Source organism: Neovison vison, chromosome 10 (genome assembly GCF_020171115.1).
Source record: "Neovison vison isolate M4711 chromosome 10, ASM_NN_V1, whole genome shotgun sequence".
Classification (NCBI taxonomy): Eukaryota; Metazoa; Chordata; class Mammalia; order Carnivora; family Mustelidae; genus Neogale; species Neogale vison.
The window spans coordinates 61,322,427-61,347,467 of NC_058100.1; the positions used below are offsets into that span (position 1 = coordinate 61,322,427).

Consider the following 25,041-nt stretch of genomic DNA (forward strand, 5'->3'; position numbering starts at 1 on the left):
CAGAGAAGCAAGCAGAGAGAGAGGAGGAAGCAGGCTCCCTGCTGAGCAGACAGCCTAATGCGGGGCTTGATCCCAGGACCCTGAGATCATGACCTGAGCCGAAGGCAGAGGCTTAACCCACTGAGCCACCCAGGTGCCCCAGGGTTTACTTATATTTCTAAGAAAAATAAATTTCCTAAGAATTAGAAAATTTCTGAAATCCAGATTCTAAGAATTATTTTTCTGAAATATTTTTCTGAAATCACAAAAGATTTCACTGAAAGGTTGTCCTATATCTAGAAAGCTGCTAGCTGCCCACAGTGTGCAGATGTGAGGACAAGTTCTCCTCTTGTCCCTCATAAACAGAACGCTGAATTTTGACGGACAGTGTTTTCAGCAGTGTCCCTGTGACACTGCTTCTCTTCATGAGAAGCAGCTTCTCATCTGTTAGCTGAAGACCTAACTCAAAGCCATTCATTGAAAACAACTTTGTGTAAGGTCAGAGAAATGCACTCTGCGGTACACAAGCCATTGGGAGAGTCCACCTTGACCCAGCAGTTGAATTCAGATGCTGAGAAGTCCAAAAGAGTTATCCTTTAGCAGTCCTCCATGAATTTATTCTTAGATCGAACCTTCGATTAAAACAGGACAGACGGCATGTGGAGTATGGTGGGAGAGCGTCTGTGTGCTATGGGACTGAAGGTAATGCTGGTGGTTTCTTACAAATGTTTAGGAATCTAATGAGGTCTTGTGCCTGATGAGGCAGCCTCTCCCCTGCCTCGCCTCTTGCTTCTAGTGATGCTGGAGGGACTCAGCAAGCCCTTTCCATCAGGCCTTCCTGCTTTGGGGGAGCCTGGAAAGCCCCAGCATTCCTGCTCTCCATCATAATAAATCACTGTTCCACACCCACCTCCACGGCTTCCCCACCCCAAATGTAGTACAAAATTATATGCTTATCTGGAGATCAGATACTGGTTTTTTAAATTATTTTAATTCCAGTTAGTTACTACATAGTGTAATATTTGTTTTGGGTGTACAGTGTAGTGACTCAACACTTCCATACATCACCCAGCTCATGATAAATACACGTACCTCTAGTAACCGTTAGTGTGGTCTCTAGTTAAGAGTTGGTTTCGGGGCACCTGGGTCGCTCAGTCGGGTGACTGCTTTTGGCTTGGGTCATGATCTTGGGGTCCTGGGGTCAGCCCCAAGTGGGCTCCCTGCTTAGTAGGAAGTCTGCTGCTCCCTCTGCCTCTACACTCTCTCTCTCTCTCAAATAAATAAAATCTTTTTTTAAAAAATCTGTTTCTCTTTTTCTCCCTTTCCTCAATTGTTTCTTAAATTCCACATGTGAGGGGCACCTGGGTGGTTCAGTGGGTTAAGCCTCTGCCTTCGGCTCAGGTCATGATCTCAGGGTCCTGGGATGGAGCCCCACATCGGGTTCTCTGCTCAGCAGGGAGCCTGCTTCCCCCTCTCTCTCTGCTCTGCCTCTCTGCCTACTTGTGATCTCTCTGTCAAATAAATAAAAAAAAATCTTTAAGAAAAATTCCACATATGAGTGAAATCATGATAATTGTATTTTTCTGACTTATTTTGCTCAGCATTATACCCTCTAGTTCCATCCATGTCATTGCAAATTGGCAAGATTCCATTATTTTTATGGCTGAGTAATATTCCATTGTGTGTGCATGCATTTATACCACCTCCTCTTTATCCACTCATCTGGTGATGGACCCTTAGGCTGCTCCCATCTTGGCTGTTGTAGGTAATGCTGCTGTAAACATCAGGTGCGTGTATCCCTTTGAAAGTATTTTTCTGTTTGGGGTCATAGGGTAGTTATAGTTTTAATTTTTTGAGGAGACTGCATACTGTTTTCCGGAATGGGCGCACCAGTTTGCATTCCCCCCAGCAGTCCTCCTTTCTCCACATCCTCACCAACATCTGTTTTTTCTTGTGTTACTCATTTTAGCCATCTGACAGGTTTGAGGTAGTATCTCATCATGGTTTTGATTTGTATTTCGCTGATGATGGGTGATGTTGAGCATCTTTTCCATTGTGGGCCATCTGGAGGTTGTCTTTGGGGAAATGTCTATTCATCTCTTCTGCCCATTTTTTAATTTGATTATTTGGTTTTTGGGTATTGAGTTGTATCAGTTCTTTGTATAATTTGGATACTAACCCTTTATCAGATCTGTCATAAGCAAATACCTTATGCTGTTTAGTAGTTTACCATGATCAACAAGTAGCTGAACGTGAACATGAACAAAACAGGTACTTTGGTTGATCATTTCCTTTTTCTGCAGAAGCTTTTTATTTTGATGGAGCCCTAGTAATTTATTTTGCTTGTATTTTCCTTGCCTCTGGAAACCTATCTAGAAGACCATCGCTATGGCCAATATCAGAGACATTACTGCCTATGTTCTCTTCTAGCAGTTTTATGGTTTCAGGTCTCACAATTAGGTCTTGAATCCATTTTGAGTCTTTGTGTGTGTATGGTATAGGAAAATGGTCTAGACTCATTCTTCTGCATGCAGCTACCCAGTTTTCCCAGCACCATTGACTGAAGAGATTGTCTTTTCCCCATTGGATGTTCTTTCCTGCTTTGTCGAAGATTAGTTGACCATAGAGTTGTGGGTCCATCCCTGGATTTTCTGTTCTGTTGCACAGCTCTCTGTGTCTGTTTTTGTGCCCATACCATACTGTCTTGATCACTACAGCTCTGTAATATAACGTGAAGTCCAGAATCATGATGCCTCCAGCTTTGCTTTTCCAAGATTGCTTCACTCTTTGGGGTCTTTTGTGGTTCCACACAAATTTTAGGATTGTTTGTCCTAGTTCTATGAAAAATGCTATTGGTATTTTGATAGGGATTGCAATATATGTGTAGATTACGTTGGGTTGTAGAGACATTTTAACAGTATTTGTTCTCCCAGGGGCGCCTGGGTGGCTCAGTTGGTTGGGTGACTGCCTTCAGCTCAGGTCATGATCCTGGAGTCCTGTGATCAAGCTGCACATCGGGCTCCCTGCTCAGCAGAGAGCCTGCTTCTCCCTCTGCCTGCTGCTGTGCCTACTTGTGCTTTCTCTCTATGTCTCTGTCAAATAAAAATAAATTTAAAAAAAAATTGTTCTCCCGATCCATAAGAATGGAGTGTCTCCATTTTTTTGTGTCTTCAACTTTTTTTTTTAAGATTTTTATCTATTTATTTGACAGAGAGAGACAGCCAAAGAAGGAACACAAGCATGGGGAGTGGGAGAGGGAGAAGCAGGCTCCCTGCTGAGCAGGGTGCCTGATGGGGGACTCCATCCCAGGACCCTGGGATCATGACCTGAGCTGAAGGCAGACGCTTAATAATGAACCACCCAGGCATCCCCATCTTCAATTTCTTTTATGAGTGTTTTTTTTCAGAGTATCAGTCTTTCAACTCTTTGGTTAGATTTATTCCTAGGTAGTTTACTGTTTTTTGGTGCAATTATAAATGGGATTGTTTTCTTAATTCTCTTTCTGCTGCTTCACTATTGGTGTATAGAAATGCAACAGATTTCTGTACATCGATTTTTGTATCCTTTGATTTTACTGAATTCATTTATCAGTTCTAGCAGTTTTTTGGTGGAGTCTTTAGGGTTTTCTACATAGAATATCATGTCATCTGCAAATACTGAGTTTTGCCTCTTCTTTCCAATTTAGATGCCTTTTATACCTTTCTGTTTTCTGACTGCTGCAGCTGGGACTTAAAATAATATGTTGAATAAAAGTAGTGAGATTGAACATCCTTGTCTTGTTCCTGACCACAGAGGTCAGTTTTTCCCCATTTAGGATGATATTAGCCATGGGTTTTTCATATATGGCCTTTATTATGTTGAGGTATGTTCCCTCTAAACCTACTTTGTTGAGGGTTTTTACCATGAATGGATGTTGGACTTTGTCAAATGCTTTTCCTGCGTCTATTGAAAGGATCATATGGTTTTTATCCTTTCTCTTGTTGATGTGATGTATCACAGTGATTGATTTGCAAAGATTGGATCACCTTCATATCCCAGGAATAAATCCCACTTGATGGTGGCGAATGTCTTTTTTAATGTACTATTGGATTCAGTTTGCTCATATTTTGTTGAAAATTTTTATGTCTATTGGCCTATAGTTCTCTTTTTTTGTGGTATCTTTATCTGGTTTTGGTATCAGGATCACACTGGCCTCACAGAATGAATTTGGAAACTTTCCTTCCTCTTGTAGTTTTTGAAATAGATACTTACTGTGTTTTATTACCAAAATAAATTATAAAGTTCTAGGAACTTCCCAAAGTCCATTTAGTTGTAAATTTGAATTTTAGAACTCAGAATTCCTAATTCCTGGCCCAATGTTATTTCTTCTTTTTAGACTTTTTACTGAAGTACAATGCACATACAGAGAAGTGGAGATGTCATTAAATACGCAGCTGCCTGAGTTTCTATAAACAAAACCTCCAGATGAAGGAAGAGAACGTTATCAGTTATGGTCATGGAGCGTTAGTTGCCAGGGCTGGAGGCAGTGGGAATGGGCAGGCCAGTGGCTCTGCGTCTAGCATTTCATTTGGGGAAGGTGGAAGAAGCTCTAGACATGAACGGCTGTACAACACTGTGAATGTTCTTAATGCTACTAAATTGTGCAGTTAAAAATGGTTAAACTAATAAGTTTTGTTAAGCAAATTTTACTGCAGTAAGAAAAGAGAGATCATCACCAGAGCCTCAGAAGCTGTTCTTCCTTCCTGCCACTCCCGAGCCCCCCCAAGCCCCTCCCCTCCCCGTGCCCCACATTAACTGACTAAATGGAAACATTATACATTATAAGGGTCCATGCAGTCTGGCCATTTAGTTTTACACACTTGGGAGGGAAAAAAGAAACGAGCACCAAGATTGTTTGCCTGAGGTCCCACAGAGTTTATTCCTCATGATGCCTTCCCAGGTCAATGTGGATTGAGTGGGAACTGTAACTGTTTCTTGACTACGTGTTGGATGAACATTTACGTTTTATCAGGTCATAGCAGATGCAGAGTTTATGAAGCTGTTAAATATGCACAGCCGGAAGGAAGAGATAGGACACTGTGTGTCTGCGTGTGGCGCCTGGCTGTCTGGTCCAGCTCGCGGCGCCCACCATGCTGATGCGTAATACCTAACCTTGAGGTTTAAGAGCCCTTTGACTCACTCACTTTCTGTGTGTTTCTTCAACTGTTTCCTAAAGTGGTACTTGTTACAAAGGAAGGAGTGTATGCAATATATGTGTACATTATAAAAAAGAATAATAAAGCAAAAACTCACAGACCTGCCATTTATCTCGGTCATGATTTTAAGTCACTAAAATGTCATTACATCTGTAGCGTAAGCGAATGCCTATATGTTGCTGGAATTCCGAGCATGTCCTGATGTCTGTCCTTTCTGGCATCTGTTGGTATATGAGCCATTGGGGAGGTGGCACCAAGGCCTGGATCGAGTTGCAGACAAGGGCTAGGAACACACGGAACCCAGAGGGTGTGTGGCATCCTCCCCTGGTCAAGTTCACGGTTATTCCCATCTCACCTGCCAGCCTTGCATCGAAGTACTTGCCTTATTTAAGTGGCCAGAGGAAGTGTTTCTTCCCTTTAGAAAGGTTGAAGTGGTGCTTTCTGTTCTTGCTGCAACTGCACAGATTCTCAGCTCCACAAGATCAGTCAGTCATTTGCCTTTAGCTTTCTGAATATTGGAGTCCGCTTCCTAACCTTGTTTCTCAAAATTGGAATTTTTTTAAAGATTTTATTTATTTATTTATTTGACAGAGATCACAAGTAGGCAGAGAAGCAGGGAGAGAGGGGGAAGCAGGCTCCCCGCCGAGCAGAGAGCCCGATATGGGGCTCGATCCCAGGACCCTCAGATCACTCCCCAAGCTGAAGGCAGAGGCTTAACCCACTGAGCCACCCAGGCACCCCTCAAAATTGGAAATCTATAGAAATCTCACAATACTGGTCTAGGAGTCAAAGATAATTCATTTAGTCAAGCGGTTATTACTCTTCATGAAGAACCTGTTCTGTGAAAAAGCCCAGATCTTTAAAGTCTCCATGAAAACTGATTTTTCTCTCTTAGAATGGCACCAGACCGCCCCTGGGTGCAGACGTGAGTTTGGAAGCCCTCGCTGCTGACCTGCGCTGTGATTGCTACTCGTGAGTACCTCAGTCTCAAGTCCTGATCTCTCGATCTTGTGGGCAGGATAGGGGACAGCAGTCCTGTGGGGAGGGTTGAGCTTGGTGTCTGTTGAGTGCCCAAGGTGGTTAGTGGCTGGCTCGGGCCTGGCTCTTCCTTCGGAGAGAAGGGACTACGCGTCTTGAGGCTCTGAGGAGCTCCGGCGCTGGGGCGCATGTGCTCCCACATCGACTCTTGGTTCCCAGCTTCCCTGACTACTGTGGCTGCCTTCGCCTGTTGTCCGTCCCTTCTTCCAGAAGACCTGAGCAGACATTTCAGTGTTCCTGCTTCAGCCCTGAAGAGGGTCATCTGTGAGTGTTTTGTTCTCCACGGCTCAGAACGCATTTTCACAGCACACCTGCTAACCTGTACAACCCATAGTGACAGCCAGAAACCAGGCGTTTCTGCCGGCAGCACGTGTGTTTGTGTGGTCATGGCTTTTGTTATTTTCTTTACGTTCAGTAAGGTTGTTAACTGTCCCACTTTGGGTACACAGAGAAGAAAACGAAACTCACATTTCACTAACAGGGAGACGTCTGCCTCTCTGGCTTTGAAAGCCTTACTACTTGGTTGTCCTTAATATATTTGGTGCTCGTGATATTCCTCTAGATCAGAGCCAAATAATGTGCTTTCCAAAGCCAAGCGAATAAGGTGATGTTTTCTTTCTTTATCTCTCTCTTTTTAAATTAATTTATTTCAGTGAGAGAAAGAAAGAGTGTGTGATGGGGGGAAGGGGCAGAGGGAGAAAGAATCTCAAGCGGACTCCACACTTAGTGCAGAGCCTGACATGGGCTCGATCCTACAACTCTGAGACTGTCGCCTGAGCTGAAACCAAGAGTCCAGAATTCAGCCAACTGTGCCTCCCAGATGCCCCGAGACAGCGTTTTCATGTTGGAGACATTCAGGACTCGGTTACGCCACAGTGTAAACTTACATCCCAACAGCCAGACTGACAGGGAACCATATTGGCATCTGGTTACGTCCATTCTAGTCGAAGACCTTCATTTCTTGTAAAGAGGATTACACTGGAAACCACATGATCATTCTCAGGGAGTGTGGTCAGGATGCATCATTTTATCTCGTTTCTTCACATATGAGCATCGGGGCCATGACCCTCTTTCTCTGTCCAGCTATCTTGGCTCAGGCATGAAGGCAGGGATTGTCTTGACGACAGGACATACTTGGAGTCACAGATGGTGGTGGTCAGTAGAAGCCCCTCCCTCCCTCTAAGGACAGTGCATTCCTTCCCCCACTTTGATTGGGATCAAACTTGTACAACTACAGGAACTATTACGCAGGGGGGATGGCTTATGTGAGTAGTTTACAGCTTGAAGAGCTAAAACACAGAGGCAGTTTAATGGCAGAACTTAGCCTAGGCCACACCTTCTGGATTCTTCAGAGGAGGGTGCAGGTTTACAAAGGGGTCAGGGGTAACATTGGATACCTAACCACAGAAACGTTGCATTTAGCTAATAATTTAAGCTCTGTGGGCATTTAATGTTTTACATTGTATTGGATGGGCAACATTATATACATGAAGTAAGTTTTAATGTCTAGAAATTAGGTTTTTGTGCCCAGGTCCAAACTCTCTCCCAAAGAGCTGCACAATTCTGTTGAAGAAGTGATGTAGTGAAATGCCAGTGAGCAGTGTTGCTCGGTGAACTCAGGAACTGTGCTGAGTCAGCATAGTGTAGCACAAAGTAATTAGAGGCTTGTTAGCTGTCCTGCTTTAATTCATTTATGACAGGTCCACTCAGCTCGGACTTGAGTCAGGACATTAAAGACTTGCTAGCCTTCGTGCTTCCCCTTTTTGAAGTAGGTGCCATAAATGACTCGTGTAAGCTTACTCTAGGCGGTGGGTCGCGTGTGCACAGGCAGCACACTGGCAGCACAGGCCCCGTGGATGGAGATTTTATGATGAATGTGTCACTTTCTATCAACTGGGCAACTCATGTAGACTTTTTACATTAACTTCAGTATCCTATGTTAGCACAGGAATGTTTATGATTCCTTGCATTGTTTCCATCATAATTACCCTTCTTCTAAAAGCTAGAAATATTTGAAGTAAAATTGAAAAGATTTTTTGCTGCTGACCCTAGTGGTCAGTCTGTTCCCGAGCTGTGTGGTTTGTGACTAGAAACTGCAGTCAGGCTCCATTGTTTGTGCTGTCGTAGAATAACTGAGAGCAGTTCTTCTCCTGCAGGGGTGCAGATCTCTCTGCCTTGGTTCGGGAAGCGTCCGTCTGCGCCCTGAGACAGGAAATGACAAGACCGAAGGGTGGAGGTGAGACAGGTATGGTGCTTTCTGGAATGTCTCTGTTCCCTGTCGTTGTCACTCTGGACACCTCACACCACTGCTGACCCACAAAGTGACCGTTGTCTCATGTCTGTGATGTGAAAGCTGACATGTCTCTGACAAGACCATTCCAGTAGGCTTCGCCTCACGTGGTGTCTGGCAGCCAGCTGGGGGCTTCTCGGCCTCTTCTTCCCCCTCAGAGTCCACACGTCTGTTTTTATTCCCACTGGCTTTCTCTTCTCCCTCTTCCTTCTGTCTTTGGTTCCTGAGAATCCCAGGGTGAACTTTGGTTTAGTTCTCAGCGGCATCTGTGCCGCCGAGATCTGTCAGCACACGTCCCTTCATGATGAGGTCCCCGTGTTTTTGTTATGATTCAGTTATCCAAATCGCTTTTATTTTATAAGCTATTTTAGATTCCCCTTGGAGGATGTAAGTGATGAATCACTAAATGCTACTCCTGAAACCAACATTACACTGTTAACTAGAATTTAAATAAAAATTTGGAGATGGAAAAAAAAAGGAAAGACCACTGGACTTAGAATCAGGAAAAAAAAAATACAAGTTGCCATGGCATTCAGATTATATTACATGATTTAAAAAAAAAAAAGAAAGTTCACCCATGGAGAGCTTTGTAATTCTGCATTAAAGTTAAGAATTAAAATAAAACAATAAAAACTTAAAAAGTTTTTTTTTAAACAAAATTTAAAAATCTCTTGGAAGTAACAGATAAAATTCGCAAACCTAGACTATCTTGTAAGAAACATTGTGTAAGTGCTCCTTGAAATCAGAGTCTGATGGTGTTTCAGGATATTTGGACCTCTCTACACATGTTGGCTGTTTAGATATCATGTGTATCATGCAGCAAATTCTGACATCTGTGCTCTGCTGCAGTTTGTATTACTAGTTACCTGTCCTCTAGGGACTCAGTGTTGATATCTTCCTCACAGAAATCCTTATGCTGTTCACCTTCCACTTGACGTGTTTAACTACACATTTTATTCTTTTTTTTTTTTTAGGTAAATACGGTATCCTAATATTTTATATTCAGTTTTTTGTGTTTTTTTTAAAGATTTTTAAAAATTTTATTTTATTTGACAGACAGAGATCACAAGTAGGCAGAGAGGCAGGCAGAGAGAGAGAGAGGAGGAAGCAGGCTCCCTGCTGAGCAGAGAGCCCACGCAGGACTCAATCCCAGGACCCTGAGATCATGACCTGAGCCGAAGGCAGCAGCTTAACCCACTGAGCCACCCAGGCGCCCTTATATTCAGTTTTAATCGTCATCGTGCAAGCTGTTTCAGGAACATTCTAAACCAAGTCTTGTTCAAAATGTAGTTATTTGATTTCCCTTACTTACATAATGGCGCAACCTTATAAAGAAGGAGAGCCCCTTCTGATCAGTGTTGGGACAGTATCTCTGCATTTAATAGATAATATGATATAACGCTGTAACATCTACTAATGCATATGCACTCTTAAATAGCTATAGAATATTACTTTCCACTCCCAGTTAAATTATTTGTATTATCTTAAAAAGGAACAATTTTGTCTCTTCTTCATCAAACATTGTCATTAAGTTAAGGCGTAAACAGTGCCAAGAGGGGCCTTCCAAGGGTCATAGTTTAAGAGTGATGGTCTCTCCGGGGTGTCCTGCATTGGAACCTGGTAAGCATGGGGAGATGCTGGTTAGAGGAGAAGACTTCCTGACATAAAATGAACACATTCCGGGGCTCAGATGTATTGCATGAGGCCTATAATTAACAGTAAGGATTATATACTTGAACGATAGATCTTAGAAAGATCTTAGAAAGATAGATCTTGAAAGAGTAGATCTTAGAAGTTATACACACACACACACACACACACACAGTCGTGTGAGGGATGTAGGTGCCAGCTAACATTTGTGATGATCACTTTATAACAACGTCTGAAATCGTCACAATGGTCACCTTAAACTTCCATGTTATATGTTAGTGATCTCTCAATAAAGGGGGCGGGTAATGAAAACAGGGACTCTAATTAAAAATGAACAAAGTACTTTTTTATATAATGTGTCCCAAAGTAAACTGTTTCCATTGCTGAGGGAAAAAAAATTTACACTACAATGGACACTGATATAAAACTTAAGCATTTATTTAAAATTAAATATGGTTAGGTGTGTGTAAATTAAATGAAATTGAAAATATGTCCCAAAACATCTGATAAGCAGGGTGTCCCGGTCTTGACTGTCATTCAGAACAGATCCAGTGTGATCACTGTCTCCTCCCTGTTCCCTTGACCAGTCAGTGTCTCAGGAGAATCTACCTGTCAGTTGCTGTTAGTGCCCCCCCACCCAGATGTGTCTGTGATTTGCTCCCCAGGTGAACTCAAGGTCAGTCAGAAGCACTTTGAAGAAGCTTTCAAGAAAGTGAAATCTTCTATATCAAAAAAGGTAAGAAATGCTCTTAATATGTGTAGAGAAGAACTAGAATGGAGACCAGTAGATTGTGAGCTTATGGAAACAAGGAAAATAATTGTCTTTATGGGAGCATTCTTGAGACTGTAGTTTTGTGTGTTTCTTGAAAGACTGAAGCCAGAGAGAGGGTGACGCATGTGGGTCTGTCCGCCATCTGAGGATTTTTTTTTTTTTTTAAGATTTTATTTATTTATTTGATAGGGAGAAATCATAAGTAGATGGAGAGGCAGGCAGAGAGAGAGAGAGAGAGGGAAGCAGGCTCCCTGCTGAGCAGAGAGCCCGATGCGGGACTCGATCCCCGGACCCTGGGATCATGACCTGAGCCGAAGGCAGCGGCTTAACCCACTGAGCCACCCAGGCGCCCCCGCCATCTGAGGATTTTTAGTCTCTTTGGTCCACGTATCCCCTGACTTGCTCCACCCTTCCCAAGACTCTTATCTGCCTGGAGCCAGACTTCCTCGTCGGCACCCGGGACTCGCCCACACATTTCAGGCGGGTACAGATGTCCTCCCGGTAAGGTCAGAGAAGGGTTAAACACAAGAAGTCCGTTGGTGGTAACAAGGACAGCCAGTGCCACACAGAGCTGCAGGGGTGCGTCCAGCCCTCTGAAACGCCTGACTTGGGCACCGCTGTGATAAAGCTCGTTCACCTGGCTGCCTTGTTTCGGGGCTCCTGGAAATGTAATGCACGTTAGCCGCCAGAACCTGCTTCCTGATGGACTAAAACTCCCTTTAAATCATTAGGCATTTATTACCCCAGGCCTGGTATTTCTGACAATAATTACTGATTGAAAACCTTGGGTTCAAAGTCCAAGGAGTTACGGGAGGTGGGTTGCCCTGTTTGGTGTCTCAAGATTTGCTCTGAACCTTCTAAGTGAGGTGACTGCTGTACCACTTTTTTTTTTTTTTTTTAAAGATTTTATTTTTAGTTAATCTCTGCTCCCAATACGGGGTTCGAATTCACAACCCTGAGATAAGAATCGCAGGCTGTACTGAGTGAGCCGGCCAGGCACCCTCCCCCCTATCATGCTAACCACAGAAGCTGGTTAATTGGTCGGGGCTGGTGGTGGTTCTGATTCGGCCTGAGAAGAGTCTGCTGTCGCAGACTCAGTTCTCCACCGTAGCTGGAAGCAGTGGTCTGCCTTTACCTCTCAGGTGTTTTTGTATCCCAGAGGAAACCGGTCTGTTCTGCTGAGCATCTTCGAGTAAAACCCAGTCTTGAGAGGCGCCTGGGTGGCTCAGTGGGTTAAAGCCTCTGCCTTCGGCTCAGGTCATGATCTCAGGGTTCTGGGATCTCTGCTCAGCAGGGAGCCTGCTTTCCTTCCCCTCTCTCTCGCTGCCTTCCTCTCTCTCTGCCTGCCTCTCGGCCTACTTGTGATCTCTCTCTGTCAAATAAATAAATAAAATCTTAAAAATAAATAAATAAATAAGAATCTTTTTTTAAAAATTAGAAAATTTAAAAAAAAAACAAAACACTGTCTTACTAATTAAAATCGATAATAGTTTGGCAGACTGGTGCTTGTCTTGATGGACAAGAGATTCATGATGTTAGTGTCCTCCAGAAGGCTTCGTCATCAAAACCATGGTTTTAGTTGAAATTGTTCCTCACCCGCAGCTGGAGCCCCGGGCTTGTCAGGACTGAGAGGACGTGTGGATGCGGCTCCTCCTCTGGCCTCGCTGTGCTTAGTACAAATGTATCCACACGGTAGTGCACACACACAGGTTTTTTTCTTAAGGTATTATTTATGTATTCATGAGAGACAGAGAGGTAGAGGCAGAGGGAGAAGCAGGCTCCCCACTGAGCAGGGAGCCTGATGTGGGACTCAATCCCAGGACCACAGGATCATGACCTGAGCCAAAGGCAGACACTTAATCATCTGAGCTACCCAAGCACCCGCACACACACAGTTCTGTGATCTCCATCAGTGTCTAGAACATTCCATCCCTTCCGAAGTTCCTTGTGGCCCCTCTGTGGCCAATGCTGACAGCACTGCCCGTGATCGCAGATCTGACCTGTCTGTGGGCTGCATCCGCACAGAAGCCCATGGCGTGAGCTCCCTGGTCCGGCTGCTCTGCTCAGTGGAGGCTTCTGGGTCCCATCCCTGTTATGTGTGGCCCATTTCTACCTGAGCAGTTTTCCAGGATAAGAATATAGCATGGCTCCTTCTCGTTTCCTCTGCTGGGGGACACTTGGTGCTCTGGGGTACGTGTGGCTTTCATGAGTAATGTGTGTGAGAGAGTAGTAGCATGCTGGCTTGCACTTCTCCCTGGTGTGCAGCTGGGGCGCCATGGCCAGGGCTCCAGACCCTTCCTTGGGGAGCGGCTGAGTCCCCCAGTGTCGTAGTCCTTTCACAGCATTCAGCGGCATAGGAACTGGTATCTCATGTGCTCTCCATGAGCATCTCCGAATGGTAGGACAGCCAGCAAAGTTTCACGTACCTGTGAGCCGTTTGGAGTTCTGCTGTCCTGTCCTCGTGCTTCGATCTTAAAAACACTAGACTTGTATCTCTCCTTGCTATAAACTTGCACAGATTCTTACTTATTCAGATGTGCATGCGGAGGACATTCTCTCCAAATCTGCTGCTCACCTTTCTGTCATCTAAAAGCACCTTCTGGAGAGCAGGATCCTTGAATCCAGACGGAGGCCAACCTGGCTCCTGTGTGTATGGCTTGTGCGTCCTGTCGGAAGAAATCTTGGCAATTTCAAGTTCACAAAGATTCTCACCTTTGCTTTTTTCTAGACATGTCAAACGTTTTAGCTTTTACATGGAGCCTTGTGATCCATCTCAAATTACTATTTTAGTTTGATGGGAGGGGAGGTGGGGGTCATGGTTACATGTTTCCATGTGGCTCCTACTTGCTGTGACTCTGTCGAGAAGACTTCTCTATGGAGTCCCCACCCCCTCTCTGAAAACCAGTTGTTCGTAGAGGCGTGGATCCGTTTCTGGGCTCTGACTACGTCCAGCTTAATGCCACGGTTATCTTTTTTGCCACTGTCTTGATGACCATAGATCTGTAAGTTGTGGGATCAGGTATAAGCTCTCCAAATTTGTCCTCTTTATCTCCCCTCAATTTTTAAAAATATCTTAAACCCTTTTCATGTCCATATAAAGTTTATAATCAGCTTATGGATTCTTACACAAGAAGCCTGCTGCAATTTGGAATTGGACTGAATCTAGATCAGTTATGAGAACAGCGCTTGAAAGTTTTTCACTTCATGAACTTTGTACATCTGTCCATTTAATTAGATTTGTTTAATTTCTCTTAGATAAATTTATTCACTTTTTTAAAAAAGATTTTATTTATTTATTTGACAGAGATCACAAGTAGGCAGAGAGGCAGGCAGAGAGAGAGGAAGGGAAGCAGGCTCCCTGCTGAGCAGAGAGCCCGATGCAGGACTCGATCCCAGGACCCTGAGATCATGACCTGAACTGAAGGCAGTGGCTTAACCCACTGAGCCACCCAGGCGCCCCAGATTTATTCACTTTTTAATTCATTTCACTTCTTAGATCCACAGGATTTACCCAGTAATGTGAACTTTCATGGTAAATATCTTACCATCTTTCATCAAATTTATTCCCAAGTAATTTATACTTTTTTGTTATTTATGGATTTTTTTTTTACATCTTGTTTTCTAACTGTTGCTAATATATAGAAATTCAGTTAGTTTTTATCTGTTGACCTTGGATAGCTCATTTATCACTCTTTCTTTATCTCCAAAAAGATCAGTTTTCTAGAAACTGCTGTATTTTGAAAAGTTCTCATGTTTGTTGCTTGAGTGACTTTATTACAGAGGCTACAAATGTGTCATACAAAGTTCAAAAATCACTTGACCTGATTTCTAAATTTGGCTATGTTTTCATCCAAGCAGCTACGACAATTAAGGATTAAACCTTTGCTTTATCTCCTTTGCACACTTTTGCAGGTGAATTTGACACCAATGTATATTGTGGGGTTTTTTTTGGGGGGGGGTTCTCGGATCCTTCTTATTCCTTTTTTTCCTGGTCCTTCCCAGTTGAGAACTGTGGTAAAGAACCTCTTCCTTCTGGATGAGGATAGTGCAGTTGAAATTAGAGGCACAGGCAGGGTTGAAAGGTGTGGCACTTTTTTGGATGTGAATCTGAGCAGCTCATTGATAAGCCACTTCTTTATGCTTTTGTAATTAGGGCTCTTTTAGTTGTAAAGGACAGAAACCCAACTCCAACTCATGTGAGTAGGGGAAAACAGAGTTGTTTGGAGGTACCTGGGTGGCTCAGTTGGTTAAGCATCTGCCTTCATCTCAGGTCATGATCCCGGGGTCCTGAGATCGAAGCCCCAGAAGTGGGACTCGCCTCTCCCCCTCCTCGTGCCCATGTGCTCACGTGGTCTCTCTCTCTCAAATAAATAAAATAAAATGATGCATCTTGAGTTTAAAAAACAACAACAGTTCATTGTTCCACTTAACAAGGATCTTGAGAGCACAGATGGCTCTAGGCATGCTGGCTGCCAAACCTCATTGCTTCCTTTCCTGGGGGAAGGTGGGAGACTCAGACACCTCCCAGCAAGAGAGTTTCCCACAGGCTCTAACGGGAGAGTCTCAGGGAACCCTGGGGTCGATCCAGCCCAGGTTAGGATCCCGTGCCAGAACGAGTCAGTGTGGCCAATTAGGAAATTAGATGCTCTGGCCAGGCTGGGCTGTGAGGGGCCATGGAGTTTGGTCACGCCTCCAAGGCTTAGAATGAAAATCTGTAAATAAGATGCTGGTGACTCAGGTTAACTGACATGGTAGTGGTGGGATTGGGGTTTGGGGTCTTCCTGCTGAAAGAAAATCACTAGATTTTGTTTATTGTGAAAGGAACACACATTTTAGCCTCTCGGACCTACTTACCAAAATGGCAATTGCTTTGAAGTGAGTTAACATGGGATTAATGAGACGTCTAAGAAGACAGAAGTCCTGTCTCGAGGTCTACAGAGTTGGCCTTCATAGTTCTCAAATACTCAGCACACTCTTCGCTTAGAGACCCAATGCAGAAATGTGTCACCTGGCCCAGTAAACCGTTGGTAACTGGTTCAGGGTGGTGGTGTCGGCAGCGAGCAGACACTCCTCTCCGGCTGTCCTCTGCGGCTGTCTGTCCTCACCAGCTGTCCATCCTCGGCCGGCTCTCACTCGGGCAGGGCAAGGCCCTCAGGCTCCACTGAAGATCCCTGCCCGTCCTCACTGCTAGTGAGTGGCTGTGTCCTGTTTGGTCCCAAGAACACCTGACAGGCTGCGATCTGTGAGGACAGATCCCTGACACAAAAGCCAGGACCCTCTGCCAGCGGCTTCTCCAAATCCAGAGGCGAGCGTCCCGGCCGCGCGTGCATCACAGAGCAGCGTCGTTCCCTGTGCCGGTTCCCTGCGCACCGGAGACCTGAGGCCCCCCTCAACTGTCCATGTTGAGACCTTGAGGCTACTTTCCCAGATATTTATTATCTCCCAGTACAGTCTCGTCATGCTGCTCGCTCTGGGATCGTTCCACCGTCAGGAAGGAAACCTCACTCAGACGGACAAGCCGGATTTTGTTCCTGACTTCCTCTGTTAAACCACCCCAGAGCAACCCTCCTGTTCATTTGCTCACTGGCGGCGTGTTTTTCACACCCGCTGCACCCACCTCTTCCTTTTTCTTCTCCACACGCAGGAGTAGATGGTTCATTTCCCACCCCATGGACAGTCCCAGGAGAACAGCTCCTCAAGTCAGAGTTTCAGCTGTGTTGTTTTGTTTTGTTTTGTTTTTAATTTATTTGACTGAGAGAGATCACAAGTAGGCAGAGAGGCAGGCAAAGAGAGAAGAGGAAGCAGGCTTCCTGCTGAGCAGAGAGCCCAATGTGGGGCTCGATCCCAGAACCCTGAGATCATGACCTGAGCCGAAGGCACAGGTTTAACCCACTGAGCCACCCAGGTGCCCCCCAGCTGTGTTTCAATGGGTTACCTACGATCCGACTCTTTACGTGTGTCGAGTCCTTGCTGTATGCATGCCAGGCTCTGTGCTAGACTCACAGAAAAATTGCAGGGGACAGGCTACTACACATAGAACACGTATTGACCTGGGCACTCGATCCTGTCGGTGTTAGAATGTGGCTTCCATGTAGCTTTTGCTACACGCAAGGGACCAACTACATGACAGAGGCAGTGTGACTGATTTTATTAAAAACATCTGCACCTGTCATGCCAGACGTTATCAAAGACTCTATGGATGTCCTAGTGAGACTTAGTATTAGTGTAGTCTTCATAGTTTGGGAGATCGTAAATCTCTAAATATTTGATTTCTGAAAAACTTAGCGAATAAGAAGCTATAACTTCCCTTTGGGAAATAGGCATCATATGAATTTTGAATAAATATTAAATAAAGCAGACGACCAAGCTGATTATTAATTTGATCTTTTAAAAATAAGGCAGGGCATCAAGGTGAAGCCCCACACTCCCCTGGTTCTCATGAAACAATTACAAAACTAGTGACAGCTGTTGGGGGGGGTGGAGACTAGCTTCCCTTGGGGCCTTTTTGTCTTTATTGAACTTTGCACTATATGAAGGTCTTTCCTAGTCAAAAAAAGTAAATACTGAGGGGAGCACAGCTGGTTCAGTTGGTGGAACGTGTTACTCTTGATCTTTGGGCTGTGAGTTCCAGCCCCACGCTGGATGTAGAGATTACTTAAAAAACAAAAAGTTTTAAAAAATTAAAAACTAAACAGGTTCCTGGGTGGCTCAGTCATTAAGCGTCTGCCTTCAGCTCAGGTCATGATCCCGGGGTCCTGGGATCAAGCCCCATGTCGGGCTCCCTGCTCAGCCTGCTTCTCCCTCTCCCACTCCCCTTGCTTGTGTTCCCTCTCTTGTTGTGTGTGTGTGTGTCTCTCTCTCTGTCAAATAAATATATAAAATCTTTTGAAAAAAAAAAAAATATTGAAAAAGTAATTTAAAAGTTCCAGAAGACCAAAATAGTAATAATAGTTATCTCTAGAAATAAGGATTTTTTCTGATCTGTATTTTCTAACATTTTGCAATAGATCTTATTTTATAATTTTAAAAGTTATTTTACTCTAAGAAAGGGATTGCTCAGGGCATCTGGGTGGCTCAGTTGGTTAAGGGTCTGCCTTCAGCTCAGGTCATGATCTCAGGGTCCTGGGATCGCTCCCATCGGGCTCTCTGCTCAGCAGGGAGCCTGCTTCCCCTTCTCTCTCTGCCTGCCTCTCTGCCTACTTGTGATTCCCCCCTTTCAAATAAATAAATAAAATCTTTTTTTTAAAAAAAAAAAAAAAAAGGAAAGAAAGGGATTGCTCTAACCTGGTTATAATGTAGGGGTGCCTAAAATGTCTTTACTGTAGATTATTCGGCACTGAAACTGATGTACAGAGGGACTGTTTTACCCTACTTCAGAGTTAATTCATCATTTCACTAATTCCTACTTTATGTTCACCTTTGAAACTGTTTGACAGGTACTTGAAAAATCACTAAAACAAGTTACATAGATTTTTTTTTCTAATCCGTCTTTCAGACCGGAGGTGAACATTAAGTACAGTCCAGGAAATGGGTTTCCCTCGTGAATGGGAAACGCCCTCTAGTCAGGGTCTGACTTCTCGCAGAGAGAACAAACAGAAGAGTTTGCCTTTCTCTGCCTGACCCCAGGATTGTGGCCAGGATAAAAGCTAGTGGTCATAAAGTCCCCTCTGAACACCGGACAGACCTCATACGTGCGGGACAGACCTCATCGTGGCCGCTTGTGCGAGTGTCTCGGTGTCCGCCGGACGTCGGGAACGCGGCTGTGCCTCTAGCACGGGGCCCCGGGCTGGTCGGCACATGCCATGCTAAGGCCATTTGTTGCTGTTCGAAATCCTTTAAATGGCTCTACTCCGTGGTCTTTTTAATTCCTGCTTAATTTGTGCTGGGGACCAGATGGTGCGCCTGAAAGTTGCTGTGGAAAACCAAGCAGACTGCAGCAGCAGGAAAACTGCAGGAAGACCGAGCTGGGAGTGGGGGCGGCTAACAACACTGATCTATTTTCCAGAAGCTTCAGTAACTAAAACGCTGTGATAATGGGCCATGACCTGACCCTAATACATAACTTCTACAAACAGTCGATCATGCTGGTCCCCACACCAGTGACAGAAAGGCGGGCACTGATGTGGGGGCAGCTGGGGGAGTCGGCCTCCCAGGTCCCTTGGCAGGCTGGGCACACTCCACAGAGCTGCAGGTGGGGGGACTGGGGGGTGTCCCTCATCACGGTGTCGTCCCTCATCACAGTGTCTGCAGGACTGGCTTCTCCCGAGGCCACTCCCAAGGCCTCCCCGGGCCTGTCTGTTCTTTATCCGTCTTCCTGCAGAAACACTGGTCCCGCCGGCTTAGAGCCCATCGTGGGGGGGTTCCTTACAAATTCACGGCCTCTCTGAACACCGGACCTCCAGTCACGGTTACTGTGCGGTCCTGGGGGTGGGATGTCAGTGTGCGCATTTGGGGGATGCATATCGGCCCCTGTCAACGCTCACAAGCTCTCTGTCTTGTCCCCTGTTCTCAGGACCAGGTGATGTATGAAGCTCTGCAGCGGTCCCTCAGCCGGTGACCCCAGCAGCAGCGGGCCCTGGAGCAGGTCAGTGTGTCCAGCCGGCCGAGCTGCCCGCTTGCCACCTGACGCGGAGGGCGTCCCTTGTGAGCGTGTTACTCCCAGAGTGATGTGGCCTGTTGGAGCCGAAGACTTTCCGTCTGGCTAGCTGGGCTCGGGAACACCCTCCCTTCTCTTTAACAACAAGAAAGATGTTTAACTGTTGAACTAAATAACTGATGACTTTTTTAAAATAAAATTTTGAAAACAGTCTCGAGTGTACTTCAGCAGAGTTGGGATCACGGTAAAAAGAACTTTGCCCTAAGCCATCTGAGTGTAAGTTGCCTGCTCGAGGCCCGGCCACCCCCAAACACTATGATGTACATCTCCCGCGCCCCAGGCTCCCCCGATAGCCAGCCGTCACACTCAGGAAACCAGCTGTGAGACGTGGCCATCCCGTGGCCCCCCAGCTCTGCCAGGCCTCTCTCTCCAGCTGCCCCAGGTCGTCCTTTTGACAGAAGGGCCAGGAGTGAGCTGTTCAGTCTGTTACTGTTTCGCTCCCGTTCCCTCAAAGTTGAAACACTTCCCATCTCCTGACTTCTGACTCTCTGGAAGGTTCCAGGCCAGTTACTTTGTAGAAAGCCATCAGCAGTTTGTCAGTGGTATCCTCATAGACCCACCCGAGTTACGCGACTGTGGCAGGACTTTGACGAAGGGTGCCGTGTTCTCACCATCCTGTCTGGTGGTGCCGTCGGGGTTTGTCCCGCTCCTGACGCAGTCCCTGTGATCCCGTGGGAGGGTGGTCCTGCTGGGCTGCTCACACGTGGCTCTTCTGAGGAGGGCAGTGCTGGAAACCATGAGCGACTCCCTTCCTTGGGGAACATGCGACTCTCAGGTTGCCCTGGGTCTGGCCGGTTGGGAGCCCCTCCCTTGCCTGTGACAAGTCCCTGCTGCGTTCGCAAGGGCCACGTCTGTGTTCACTATCATCACTCATTCGCTGTGCTGCGTGCGGCGTGATGTCACTGCAGACATGGGGCACCTGCCTTCTTTTCCTTCCATTCTGCACTCCACCTCACCCTAAGGAAATGTTTGTGCTACTTTGAAGAAGAATCAGTGGGGACGCCTGGGTGACTCTTGGCTTCAGCTCAGGTGGTGATCCCAGGATCCTGGGATCGAGCCCCACATCATGCTCCCTGCTCGGCGGGGAGTCTGCTTCTCCCTCTCCCTGCCCCTGCTTGCTCTCTCTCTCTCTCTTAAATAAATAAAATCCCCCCACCGCCGCCGCCCAAAATGGAGAAGCTCCAACAGATGAAGTTTCCAGCAGAGATCATTAGCTTCTCTTCCCTCCGTCCCAGCACTTGCTCTTCCTCCTGGTCACCCAAGCTCAAGCCTGGAAGGGTGTTCAGTCCTGAGCGGCGGTCAGGCCTCTGTTACACAGACGTGTTTCTGCAAACTCCCCTTCCCTTGTCCTCAAGGGCTCGGCCTGGCGCTGCCATTGCCTTTCCTTATTTACCGGGGTCTGCGCTGCGCCTCCCGTTCCAGTCTCGCAGACACTGAAACCATGGCGGCCTTTCCAAAACACTCCTTAATGACATGGAGACAGAGGGTCGGGTCCCTCAGGCCTGACCTCGAGATCCAGCCTCCATGAGGAAGAGCAAAGGGCTAAGACTCTGGGCCTTGAGGAGTCTTGCAGGGCTGTGGGGGGCAGGGGTTGCAGCCAGCAGAGACTGGACCCAACCAGTCTGCACCACCGTGGGCCCCAGCGTTGACCCCTCACCGGCTTTCCTCCTCATGACCATGTACTAACTCTTGAGCATGTTCACAGACACGCCACTTGTGAAGAAGCATGATGTTTGGGTTCGCAGGTGCTAATAAACCCATAAACCCGGCCCAGACAAGCTTTGCTGTGACTGACCTCCCCGCCAGAGGCCCCTTTCCTCTGCACAGCTCCCTCCAGCTGGACCTTAACCCCAGCAGCCTCCCCTCGAGCTCCTGTCAGCCTCTAGTCGGTTCTCCTGGGGTTCGGTTCTCAGCCCGAACTCATTAGTCTAATTCTACACGGACCTTCGTGCTGGGACATCAGCCCACCCTCGGCGCCTGGCCTGTCTCCCCACCCCAGCCCTGACTGATGTGCACTCCTTCCAGGGAAGCTCTTTGTTCTCAGAGCCCCTGCTGGGGAGGCCCCCACCCCCTGGAGCACCTTCTGTGTCCCGACCCACCCAGCGCAGGGCGTCCAGGGCCTGAAATACCACTTCCTGAGAAGCTTTGCCTCATCCCTCCCTCTGCTTGTGCGTGGGCCGAGTTTCGTGCTGACGTGGCCGGTGGCGCCCACATGGGATCGCCCCAAGCGTGAGACCCACATTCTCCACGCAGCGCCCAGACCCCTTCCTGCCTCCGCGGCACTCGGAATAAGAACAAAGTAACTGTTGGGACTCCTGAGTGGCTCAGTCGGTTAAGCGGCTGCCTTTGGCTCAGGTCATGATCCCAGGGTCTTGGGATCAAGTCCCATGTCGGGCTCCTCGCTCCACGGGGAGCCTGCTTCTGCCTCTGCCTCTGCCTCTGCCTGCCACTCTGCCTGCCTGTGCGCTCTCTCACACTCTAACAAATAAATAAAATCTTAAAAAAAAAAAAAAAAGAACAAAGTAGCCGTTGCATAGCCAATCTCTTCCCCACAGGAAGCTGCATTAACACTGGGGAGATCTGATGTTTCCACCAAGGTGTCTACCCAGGTGGGACCTGGTAGCTCCGAAGAGGAGCCCGTGGGACTCTTGGAAGCGCGTCGTCTGCTGCTGGGTTATTGCTCAGAAGGATTCCCAAAAAAGCACTTGTCCCCGCCTAGCAGCCTGAGGGTGCCCAAGACTCTCAGAAGACACTGTTGTGGGAGGTGGGCCTACACGAGCATTCTCTAAAACAGAAGGCTTTAAAGATTTTTTTAAAAATATTTTATTTATTTGACAGACAGAGATCAAAAGTAGGCAGAGAGGCAGGCAGAGAAAGTGGAGGAAGCAGGCTCCGTGCTGGGCAGAGAGCCCGATGTGGGGCTCGATCCCAGGACTCTGGGACCGTGACCTGAGCCAAAGGCAGAGGCTTTAACCCACTGAGCCACCCAGGCGCCCCTAAAACAGAAGGCTTTAAAAAGAGATGATGTGTGTATGTTTTACACCAAAATTCTAATTACCTTGTTTTGCGCAGACAGGTGCACCGGCTGCCCCACTCTGGCGGGCTGTGAGGGAGCCTGGTGAGCGGAGTCTGGGTTCTCTGGAGACTCCAGGAAATTTTGCTGGCTTGAACTTTGTCAGAATTAACCATGTAGACTGCAAAGTGAGTGTCACGATCACCGGGGGCTTGAGAAGTGCAGACACTGAGTGAAGGAAGCAGCTTTGGCACCCAAGGAAATCATGTTTCAAGGTACAAGGTGCTGTCTAGAAAGAGGATCAACAAATTAACTCGATAAGCACTTTGGGGGCACCTGCTTCATGTCTTCTGGTTTTCAGTTGCCTCCTTGATTTTTCCCAGCTCACGAAGAACTTACAGTCAGATTTTCCAGCCCTCGATTGCCACACTCAGTTCATGGTCCAGCTTAGATTCCCTTATTGGAAATGCAATTAGGGCGCCTGGGTGGCTCAGTCAGTTCGGCGTGTGCCTTTAGCCCAGATCGTGATCCCGGTGTCGTGAGACTGAGTCTCGCATTGGGCTCCCTGCTCAACGGGGAGTCCACTTCTCCAGGTCCTGCTGCTGCTCCCCCTGCTCGTGCACGCGCGCGCTCTCGCTCTCAAATAAATAAGTGAGTCTTTAAAAATAAATAAATGATAGGGGCGCCTGGGTGGCTCAGTGGGTTAAGCCGCTGCCTTCGGCTCAGGTCATGATCTCAGGGTCCTGGGATCGAGTCCCGCATCGGGCTCTCTGCTCAGCAGGGGGCCTGCTTCCCTTCCCCCCTCTCTGCCTGCTGTGATCTCTCTCTGTCAGATAAATATATAAAATCGTTTAATAAATAAATAAATAAATAAACGATAAAGTAGTGGATGACCTGTCTTTGAATTCAAGCGGCTAGTATCAGAGGCCTCAGGCAGCAGCCACTCAGTGGACGCTGAGCTTGTGCAGAACGGTCGAGTGTTTAAATGGCTGTCGGGTCTTTCCGAGGCGCTCATTGTCAATGGGCTCCTAGGGCAACAGGGAACCCCAAAGGTGAACGTGGGAACCGTGACGATACAGTGGAATGCGTGGTTTGCCTGCTTAGAGTGGAAGCTGTCAACTCTATGTGTAGAAGAACAGCGCTTGGATAACCATGAGCAAGTTGCTGTTTTTGTGGGTAACCTCGTCCACGCAGAAGGACTCCCTGAGCACCCCTTGCTTGGATTCTCCACCCACGTGGCCAGCCTCCCTCCACCTGTCCGCCCCCACGCCTCCCGCCATGGATTACTTGGAAGGGAATCTGAGACAATGTATCATTTACTCCATAGGTATTTTAATTAAGTGATTTTTAAGTACAGAGGGTGGAGGCGAAGAAACAGCGCCTTTATTGTTCCTCCTCTGCAGTGAAAGATGGAAGGAATCAGGCAAATGGGGAACTCCCGGGACAACAGAAGGCGCCCACCTCTCTGCGGCAGTGTCAGAGGCCAGCTTGTGTCTTCCAGGCTCTGGAAGACAGTGACCATGTCCCCACAAGGTCGCCTCCAGGGGTCTGAGCACATCTGGCTCCACGGCTCTGTGGATTTTGTCTTGGAAACTATTACCAGCAGCTTCCCGAGTTGTAATGCCACAGCAGGCATTTGAATCATCTGTCGGTGTTACTCAACTCAGGGTTACACAAGAATCACCCAAGGCTTTTCAAAAACATGCCACCTGGGCCTCACCGTGGACGGGCTGAATCAGAGTCGCTGGGTGGGGAGCAGGGAATCTCGCTCACACACTCTCCCAGGCGATTCTGATTCCCAAACCCCCACCCCGAGGAGGACCCCCAGAACCCCACTCTCGCCGTTTAAAGGTGGGGAGCCCCAGGAAGGAATTGTGCGGGAACACACGTTAGTGACGCCCAGGGTGGAAATGCGTGCCCAGTGTGTTCTGCAACCACAGGGGCTCGCCAGCCTTGAGATGGGGGAGGTGATGATCTGGCCCCCTTTTAGATTGCTCTCGCCATGGTTTACCTCCAGCAGTGCATGGGCTGTGGCGGGGACAGAGAGCTGACTCAAATGGGCTGTGGCCCCGGTGCCTCTCCTCCAGGTCACAGAGCTCTGAGTGCATATCCCTTGGCCCCAGAGAGGGCAGCAGGACCAGGGACTCCCTGCCCGGCCTCCTCAGCACCCACAAATAGCTCGCACACCCTCTCAGGCTGCAGTCCCCTGTGGAGGGAGCCAGGCACCCAGGCCTCATGTCCAGGTTCCAGGCAGTAAGACTCTGGATGCACTCCCCCATCGTGCAGAGGGCCTGGGGTTGCCATTCTCCTCTTGTGGCAGGTTTTCCACGAGCAGGTCAGTGCGAACCTGAGTTCTTCCAGGCATGGACTTGACCTTCCCTAGGCTTCTGCAACCCCGAGCCCAGTGGCAGGCCCTCTTCCGGGAGCTTCTGGGGAGGGATGATGGGT

The 25,041-nt window shown here is 47.3% G+C and overlaps 1 protein-coding gene across 3 annotated transcripts in view; it reads left to right on the top strand.

Moving 5' to 3' along the window:
* Positions 1–19,732, top strand: part of NVL (nuclear VCP like) — a 103,649-nt gene extending 83,917 nt beyond the window's left edge. For 2 of the 3 annotated variants that reach the window (XM_044267429.1, XM_044267431.1), the window contains 4 exons: positions 6,070–6,146; positions 8,369–8,457; positions 10,818–10,888; positions 19,437–19,732. In XM_044267429.1, coding sequence (XP_044123364.1) covers positions 6,070–6,146; positions 8,369–8,457; positions 10,818–10,888; positions 19,437–19,481 — 282 coding nt within the window. In that variant the 3' untranslated portion in view covers positions 19,482–19,732. Of the gene's footprint in view, positions 1–6,069; positions 6,147–6,371; positions 6,539–8,368; positions 8,458–10,817; positions 10,889–19,436 lie in introns of those variants that run through there. The other variant, XM_044267430.1, reaches the window with a different exon arrangement.
* The last annotated feature ends 5,309 nt before the right edge of the window (positions 19,733–25,041 follow it).